This window comes from Eucyclogobius newberryi, unplaced genomic scaffold (genome assembly GCF_026437365.1).
Source record: "Eucyclogobius newberryi isolate DKJ021-1_F unplaced genomic scaffold, fEucNew1.0.hap1 SCAF_10, whole genome shotgun sequence".
NCBI classification, from domain to species: Eukaryota; Metazoa; Chordata; class Actinopteri; order Gobiiformes; family Gobiidae; genus Eucyclogobius; species Eucyclogobius newberryi.
Genome location: NW_027315724.1, coordinates 23,532,480 through 23,541,835, shown reverse-complemented (window position 1 = coordinate 23,541,835; position 9,356 = coordinate 23,532,480). Strand labels below are relative to the sequence as shown.

Below are 9,356 nucleotides of genomic sequence, written 5' to 3'. Positions count from 1 at the left end.
CCTTATGTCAGTATTGCACATGATTATGACAGTATTGCACATCCTTATGTCAGTATTGCACATGATTATGACAGTATTGCACATCCTTATGTCAGTATTTCACATGATTATGACAGTATTGCACATCCTTATGTCAGTATTGCACATGATTATGACAGCTGAATGACACAGGCCCAGGACGCGCTGCGAGGTATTATGCGCTTTTATTTGAAAGTGGAGCTATACTGAACCTGTCACGTGACCAGTGACAAAAGTAAAGCCTCGCTTTTACAGGTCACGTGTTTTTTTTAGCAAACTGACGTAAGTCTTTTACTCGGAACAAGCCTCGAAGCCTCGGCTTCAAACGACTCATCACCAGTTTACAGGCGGAAAGCACAGCCCTGGCACAGTCGAAAGTCTAGATCCAACTCCAGTAGGTGGCGGTAATGTGACACTTGGAGACCAAATGTAATAAAACACCGAAGAAGAAGTAGACAGCGCCCTCTTGTGGCAGCCAGAGCACGCAGAGAGAGACGTGTCCCGTGTCCCGTTCACTGATGGAGGCTCAACACTTCAGTATGGGAGACCAAGCAGACGAGGACATGACTCTATCAATGTTTGAACCGTACATTGAATCACTTCAGCAGCAACTGGAACAACAAGATCCAGTTTTCCTCATAGCGATTATTGTCGCTTTAGCGGTTGTTATTATCACGTGTGGTAAGAATCATTCCTTCCTTAGCATGCTGACGTTAGCTTACAGGCTAGGCAGAGCAAGTTTATGCACTTTAACGTGGGTTTAATGTATGACATGTGAATTATAGAGTAGCGTCGATTGTAAATAATGTGGGGAAATTGTGTTAAAAACGAGATTATATCAAACATGAACAGTTGTCAATGCAGTTTAATAAACTAACGTTATGTCAAGAAGTACAAGTAGCTAATGCCAAACTTCTCTCTGTTTCAGTCTTTCTTAAATACTTTCTCGCTAGTAAAACCGTTCTGAGCTCTGTTCTATTGGTGGGACTGTGTGATTCAGGGAAAACCCTCCTCTTCAGCCGGGTAAAGCTCAGCTACAACACCTTTGTGCAGTAGCATGGATAAAAGTTTAATTTGGAGTATGTGCACATGTTGTATTACAGCTACTGTCAGGAAAGTTTAAAAGGACCCAGACCTCCATCACTGACAGCAGTGCTCCATATAAAACCAAAAACGACAAGGTGAGTAGAGACCTGTGTAGGAGTCAGTATTTGAGGTAAATATTAATGATTTGTTTACCTTCAGAACAGCATCTGGACTCTCATAGATCTTCCTGGACATGACAGTCTTCGTCCCCAGTACCTCGAAAAGTTCAAGTCTTCTGCGAGGTATGAACTAAGCACAGATTTGGTCAGAGGACAATGTTGACAACATCATTTTATTTCATTCAGTATCCCAATAACAAATTGTATTTCAGTATTAGACGGGGCTGAAAATGTCTATGTAAATGTCGCAAAGGTTAACGTCAAAATAATGTTTCCTTTCTCTTCCCCACCTCTATGCCTTATTATTTCCAGAGCCATTGTATTTGTAGTGGACAGTGCCATTTTCCAGAAAGACGTCCGAGATGTGGCCGAGTTTCTGTACGTGCTGTTGACCGACAACATCATTTACAGAAATGCCCCAGTTATTCTTGTTGCATGCAACAAACAAGGTAAATGGCTTCTGTTATATTATTTGTCATTGATATCTTAATGTATCATTTCTCTGTGTTTTACAGATATCACAATGGCTAAATCAGCTAAACTGATTCAACAACAACTGGAAAAGGAACTGTAAGCATTCAAGCTATTGTTTATTCTGTATCTGTCCACGTTACTGTCCACCTGTTACTTAAATCTGGACTAATATTTCATAATGTATAGATCTGTATGTTATAAATATGATTATTGTGCATTTGTTTATAGGAACACATTGCGAGTGACTCGGTCTGCGGCTCTGAGCTCTCAGGATGGCTCCATTGGTGGCAGTGTGTACCTGGGAAAGAAGGGAAAAGACTTTGCATTCAACCAGCTGCCCATGAAGGTGGAGTTTGTGGAGTGTAGCGCCCGTGGCAACAAGGGGGACGAGGGAGAAGCCGATATAGAAAATCTGGAAAAAAGCCTGGCAAAGCTGTGATATCTATATAAAATCATATGAATGTAAAATAATGGCAACAAATTACAAGATCATTTCAAAATCCTATTTCTAAAAGACAAAAAAAAGTTACATTTTCTATCGATTTTTTTGGAAGTACTGTGAATAGGAAGATTATTTTAGCCATGCAATTTGTGGGTTAAAAATACTTGGCACAACTTATTTTTGTAAACCACAACATTTTATGTGAACTTTTGACATTAAAGTCCTGTCTTTCATGTTTTTAAGATTTACAAACTGTAATTTAAAAAGTCACAGAAGGGTCGGCCTACTTGTGCCTTTTTGCTGATTTGGCAAGATTTCTTTTGCGTTGCAAGTGTGTTGAAGTGTAAAACCGCGTCGAAAGTGATTGTACTTATAAACATGTCAACGTTAATAGTTTCAGCTTGTACAAAAGATGCATATGGTTAATAAAAAAGTTCAAAAAGAAGACTGCTTGTCTATTTGTTTGATATTAAAATAGTTAAATAAAAGATTCAAAACCAGAATTAGATCTTCATTTTTAATATTCACAATGAATAAGTCAACACAAGTATAGCATATGCATATTCACAGGTAATGATGTTTTTTTTTTAAATTGTCTACGAATGTGATTCTGATTGTAAAACAAAAAACATAAATATGGTTAGTGAAAATTCCCAGAAACGTATCAGCCTAATGTCCGGTAAAGCAAGTGTCTATTGTGTAGTTAGCGAGTAGATTGTAAGACTAGAGCTTTGATCAGCCACCACCACACTTGGCTCCCCTTTCAGAAGAGCTGGACACAGCCAGTTTACCTTCTCTCTGTGGTTGATTCTCAGTTTGGGCTCAGATGAGTTCGTATTTTCTGTTTCTGCTGCAGCTTGATTATCTTCGCTGGTGTCCTCTTCGGCTTCAACCCCCTGTAATGGCTCCGTTTTGTCTTGTTTTTTGTGTTTAGCTTTGATTCTGCTCTTCTTGCCTCTCTCATAATTTCCTCTGGATTGGGGTTTCAGTTGTCCTTCCACCACAGGGTGTTTACTGAGATTCCACAAGGCGATGTGGCCGTCATTACCTCCACTGATGAGCCAGTATGGATGGGACAAAAAGTTCACAAAATGGGCCTGCGAGGCTCCTTGACTGTGGGCTTTGACTGCTCCATGCTGCTCAAGTTTTGATCCACTTCCAATTCGCATCAGATGTATTCGTCCATCTTCAGCTGCACAACTCACTATATTTCCACAACTGGACATCGTAACACAATGGGCCAGTGGTGGGTTGAAAAGCTGACCAGGCTGCTGTTGATGTTCTCCCTCCTCCTCTAAAATGTCTTGAATGTTGAGTATCCACAGAGGCCGGGTCTTTTGTAAGCCCCAAAGTATAACCTAGGGAAAAAAACACATTAAAAATATAAAGGATTTAGAAAGCATATCAATTGTTAAGTTCACATACCTGCATGTCTAGTCCTACAGACACAAGGTTATTGGGCCTTTGTGGTCGGAAAGCCACCGAGGAGCAGATGTTGGTGTGTCTGCGTAAAGTCCTGCATATCTTCCCCCCTGGTAGATCCAGAATACGGACAGCTCCTGAATCATCAGCCAAAGCCAGGGCTGAGCCGTTCTCATTAAGTGCAAGAGCATTAATCTCCTCCTCACCTACACCTTCAAACTGCACCACAGTGCTCTTCAGGTTTCTATAGTCCACTAGACTCACCGTCTCTCCATGCGACGCATACAGCTGTGCTGAAGCAGGAGAGAAAACAACACTTGTACAGTCATCATCACCAGGTAGTTGGAGATTTCCAACTATGACGCCTTCCTGGTTCCAAACAGTTATTTGTCCACCCTCAGATCCTGAAGCGATGAGTCCTTCTGGACCAGGAGCTGCCCCCACACACAGAATGGGAGACGCGTGACCCTCACACCACTGTCTGGCTAAGTTCATCCTAGAAAAGATCAAATAATTAGTAGAGCAGTATAGATACGGTATTAAGCTACTCTTAATTTGTTTGGAAGGTTTATATGTTTGAGAATATCATATTTCAAGTGTCAATCACTAATCAATGCAAAAAAATATCTCATTGTAGACATGCAGGCTGCGGACCATGTGCACCTTTAAATCAGTGATCGTGGTTGTGGCAGCTTGAGGAAAATTTTGCATAAAAAGGCCAACTTATGACAGTATCCGCACAACTGGTTTACAGGGAACCAGCTACAGGTTAACATAAGCCGAATTAAAGATACATTATGTTCGCGTTACATTGTTTTGGGTTTATCCTCGATGACTTTCTAATCAATTGCTGACCAGTGACACTGACACGAGGTACAATTTAAGCGTGTATTTGATCGTTTGCATTTATTTATGTTTAATAGATGAAAAGCACAAGCAGATATATCAGATTCTGCCCTACCTTCGAACGTGCTCACATAGAGTCGCTTACTGATGACGACATAAAACAGTTGGGAGGGGGTGCAATGTTTAGTACTGGACACACGGGACTTTTAACCCTGGCCTGTAACCATAGTAGCATATTGTGTTTTGGGTGCTTAGTGTTGGTGTTGTTTTGTTGCATTGGAGACATTACATTACATTTAGACCTTCCTTCATAGGCTTACTTACAATGTCCAGTCCTTAAAATATGATTAGAGTAAGGAGTGACATAAAGACATTTAAGAAGAGCTGATGCAATAATAATTGTTTATTGAGAATGATGAAGATTCACCCAAATTTGACACACAAGAGAAATTAATAGTACAAATAATAATAATGTATTTATTTACATTTCTTCAACAAGGAAGCGTCATAAAGAAAAATCAAAACAATGTGCTGACAAAACTTGCTTTTAGTCTTTGACGGTGATTGTGACAAAATATGTATAATATCTCATATTTCTAATTTTATGATTTTTACTCTTTACTTTTTTTCTTATTTTTTTCACTTTTGCATGCAAATGTTATTAACAAAATATTGATGAACACCCCAAGTCTGCAAGCCTTACATAAAAGTTACTACACGCTACTGATGATGATCTATGATTTGAACACAGAATTACAGGTAATTACGTATAATACATATTTGAAGAAAAACTACTAAACCCTGTGTTCATCAGTAAAAAGTCAGTTTAAACTCACAATTCTCTCCCAAATCTCAAGTAATCTCAATTCATGCCTTCTCTTTTCTGCAGTTGTGAATATAAACCCTTTAAAGCCCCTCCAAAATTTGACTAATACAAATTTGGGTTGACCAAAACATCATCGACCTATTAATCAACTAAAACTATCTATCAAATCTACAGCACTAATGTATTGCCAATCATAATATTGTACCTTATTTCACCAAACTATTTGTTTTGTTGTTATTATTTAACTACCGGTATGTCCCTTGTTTATCTGTGATACAGCTAAAAATATTAGTTGAAATGTAGCTTTATGTATGAAAATTGACAAATATATTTAGAGTGCTGAGGATACGTGTTGAACCCTTCACCTTCATAAAGGTTTATGCCTTTGACTGCTATACAGTTAATCCTGTGAACCTGGATTGACCATCTGCACTGCCCCAACACCAAGAACACACTGCAGAGTGACATCAGAAGGGGTGAGAAAAGCATTACACTTGGCAAGACAAGTGTGTTTGTTGCACACAATTCTTACACAAAGTAATTCAAAGTGATTTACATAACAGAACATATTGCATTAAAATCACAAAAACAGGATAAACAATTCCAAAAGTGGCACGTACAAGTATTATACTATATAATAGTGTACTATTATATATGCACATTTTAATCCAGTTCAGATGGTTGATGCAAATGTATGTGTTGTGAAATAGGAAGAATTGTGTGACTTTTATTGTGTTAGGTTTGTTTAAAAAAGGTCAATAAAAAATCTGAAAATTAATCTTTGCGTAGAGGATGAAAAACTGTGGAAACAATGTAGCCTATTATATTAAACAAAGGCCAGATTCACTGGCCCAAAATGATGAAGGAAGGACCAAGAGTGGGTCAGATCATTAAATCATGTCCACAGCCGTCCTCTCTCTACAAAGGCAGCTCTTGCTGACTCATTCAAAGCTGTAGATCTGATGAGTGTGGCCCTTTCTGGGTCAGTGAACAGCGCTACTGCTCCACTGAATAGGGCACAGAGGAGAGGCCACAGTCCCAAAGCACACACATGAACTACTCGGAAAGACCACACACACACACAGACACACACACACACACAGACACAGACACACACACACACACACACACACACACACACGCACACGCACACGCACACGCACACGCACACGCACACGCACGCACACGCACACGCACACGCACACGCACACACTCCCTCTTAAACAAGATAATAAGGCACATCGATGCTGGCATGCACTGTGTATTCTGAGAGCTGCAGCAGATCTAATGTAGTCTTCTTGTTTTACCAATTATAAAGTTAGAAGTAACAAGAAGCCGCTGCACGTGAGACTGAAGTTGCAAAACCTGGTAAGTGTGAACTTGTCAGGAAGTTCAAACAGTTGTGATCATTTAAGAGTCTTCATTCGTTTGCCGAGTTAGACGTTTCTATAGAAGGTTGGCCTTTTTTTTTTACTAGAATCAAATTGAATTGTTTGACTTTTAACATGTATTTTCATGAGGTAATGATATATCTAAATTGATAATTATGTTTTTGTACATGTTGTACTTTACAGCTTTGTGAAGAACAATTTCAGCTTTTCTAACACCATGAAGTCCCCATACTATCCAGCCAGATCTGTTCTTTTCCATAAAGAGCCGAATGGAGTTACGTACAGGATCCCTGCATTGCTCTTCGTGTCCAGGTCCAAAACCCTGTTGGCTTTCTGTGAGGAGCGCCTGAGCCCCTCGGACTCCCAGGCTCATCTGCTTGTCATGAGGAAAGGCATTTTTCACAGGAATTATGTGGAGGTTTGGCTTTTTCTTATTTTTTATTAGCGTACAGAGGTGGCAGAAGATACTGGATGAATTTACAACTTACAAACCCGCAGTAAATACATGTCGGTTAAGTTACGCTGTACAGAAAGTACGTACATATTCAGAATACCAACTTTAAGTAACTGTATTCCGGTACAGTTACATTATCATTTGCTCGTAAGTGTGTGCATTTTATTCTTCTCTAATTTGTGATGAATAAATATACAACATACCTGTACAACCTGTTTTAATCCCATGTTGTATTTTTACTCTATAATATAATGCTACTCAATGTGAAAGTATTCTAAATAAGAACACAGTACTTTCATTAGACAGAAAATACATTTGGATGCAAGTATTCAGTACTGTTACACAAGTAGAAGTAGGCTACTCAAAAAAAAAATGAAGTATTGCTAGGTGTACAATTACTGGCAGAAATAACAACCGTCAAAGATACTACTTCTATTGCTACAACTGCTCCTCTGCTTGGCTCAAGGACACAGCGACACTATGCACCACCATCTATCACCAAAGTATGCTTGATGATGTACTCTGGGTGGCCTTTTTATAACACTAGAGCAGTTATACTTGCTTTTACTATTATATTGATGAGTGGCGATTACATTCTTGCTCTTTCTGTTTTTTAGTGGGAGGATATGCACGTTTTGAGCACAGCTTACTTACCTGGCCATAGGTCTATGAATCCTTGCCCAGTGCGTGATGAGTTCACTGGGACAGTCTTTCTGTTCTTCATTGCTGTGTTGGGGCACACATCAGAAGCCCATCAGCTGATAACTGGTAAAAATGTAACACGGCTCTGCTACATCTCCAGCACAGACAACGGGGATACCTGGAGCTCAGTCACTGACCTTACGCAAACTGTGATTGGGGAAACAATCAAAGGTCCGAATTATAATTTTAAAATGTGTGATTTTTAGATTTTTTAGTCAAAAATAATTATTTGAACCTGTTTGTTACAGAGTGGGCCACCTTTGGTCTTGGCCCAGGTCATGGCATCCAGCTGAAATCTGGGCGCCTCCTGATTCCTGCCTATGCTTACTTTATTGAATGCAAAGAGTGCTTTGGACAGCTCTGCAGGGTTACACCTCATGGCTTTTGCTTCCATAGTGACACTCACGGGCGAACGTGGCGCTTTGGGGAGGCTGTGCCAGGACCAGAGAGTGTGGAGTGTCAGGTGGTGTCTGTGGATGAAGAGGAAGGAACCAACATACTGTACTGTAATGCTCGCAGTCGTCATGGGTACAGGGTGCAGGCCCTTAGCCTGGACGATGGGGCTGTGTTTCAGGAAGGACAGCTGGTCCCACGCCTGGTAGAGCCTCGTAATGGTTGTCATGGGAGCATAGTTGGATTCCCCGCCCCTTTACATCTGCATAATTCCCTCTGCAATAATTTCAGTCGACACACTCGTCAGCAGGTGAAGCATCGGGGGCATGTTCATGACTGTACAGATCAAACCCGTTTGTTAACACCCAGTCAGTCTTCACCTTCAAGCAGAATTACTGGCTCTTCCAATTTTCTGACACCTACCTGGGTAGTGTACTGCCACCCAACATGGAATACTGCACGCAAAGACCTGGGTGTGTTCTTGAGCCTGTTTCCACGTGATCCAGACAGCTGGTGCGGCCCCTGGGTAATTTACAATGGTCCTAGTGCCTACTCAGACTTGGCCTACCTGGAGCTTTCACCATCGCCTGACGCTCCACCTGCAGTGGCTTTTGCTTGTCTGTTTGAGTGTGGCACTGACACAGCTTATGATCAAATCTGTTTGAGTATCTTTACTTTGTATGAACTCATAGATAATATACCTCACAACATTCAGCATGTCAGAACAAACAAGAAGCACAAACATACATTTGGAAATCATTTGGAAGATAAGAAGAGAAAAGGCAAAATGAGAGGACTGTGCACTATTTTATAACAACTCCATCAATGCCATATGTTGTTAACCTTGCCAGCAAAGATGGATTCTCACAATTTTTGTGAGTTCACAAACTCTTGGTATGATTTATGATGAATTATGATGTGAAGAACTCAATTCAGAGTGTAACACAGATCAATTTAGCATGATCCATGTTAATATTTAGTAGTACAAAGACACGTATTAGCAATAATTGTAATTTATAATACAGTAGTTTAGTTCCACAAAGTGAGATAGGGAAGCATTTTCTGTCTGTTTAAATAAGATCCAATGCCCGAAGGACAGCAGGATGTGCTCTTGTCTCCCTGTCTTTCCGATTTCCCCTGGTCTTGCATAACTCTGAACTAAAGGAAGGACTGTTCCCCTCAC

General features: G+C 40.2%; 3 protein-coding genes across 3 annotated transcripts; 2 read left to right on the top strand and 1 right to left on the bottom strand.

Annotated features, from left to right (window-relative positions):
* Window positions 1-501: 501 nt before the first annotated feature.
* On the top strand, window positions 502-2,150 carry srprb (SRP receptor subunit beta). The gene is made up of 7 exons (XM_072464023.1): window positions 502-699; window positions 947-1,041; window positions 1,122-1,199; window positions 1,264-1,346; window positions 1,536-1,672; window positions 1,739-1,793; window positions 1,926-2,150. Exons 1-7 carry the CDS (start codon window positions 537-539, stop codon window positions 2,134-2,136), a joined length of 822 nt encoding a protein of 273 aa, XP_072320124.1. The 5' UTR covers window positions 502-536; the 3' UTR covers window positions 2,137-2,150.
* A 509-nt stretch (window positions 2,151-2,659) lies between these two features.
* wdr53 (WD repeat domain 53) lies at window positions 2,660-4,593 on the bottom strand. The gene is made up of 3 exons (XM_072464011.1): window positions 4,523-4,593; window positions 3,565-4,057; window positions 2,660-3,497 (listed from the first exon to the last, which is right to left on the bottom strand). The coding sequence occupies exons 2-3, from the start codon at window positions 4,054-4,056 to the stop codon at window positions 2,832-2,834; spliced, it is 1,158 nt and encodes a 385-aa protein (XP_072320112.1). The 5' UTR covers window position 4,057; window positions 4,523-4,593; the 3' UTR covers window positions 2,660-2,831.
* Window positions 4,594-6,810: 2,217 nt separating this feature from the next.
* Window positions 6,811-8,987, top strand: neu4 (sialidase 4). Its single transcript, XM_072456954.1, has 3 exons — window positions 6,811-7,042; window positions 7,696-7,951; window positions 8,029-8,987. Exons 1-3 carry the CDS (start codon window positions 6,842-6,844, stop codon window positions 8,985-8,987), a joined length of 1,416 nt encoding a protein of 471 aa, XP_072313055.1. The 5' UTR covers window positions 6,811-6,841.
* Window positions 8,988-9,356: the final 369 nt, after the last annotated feature.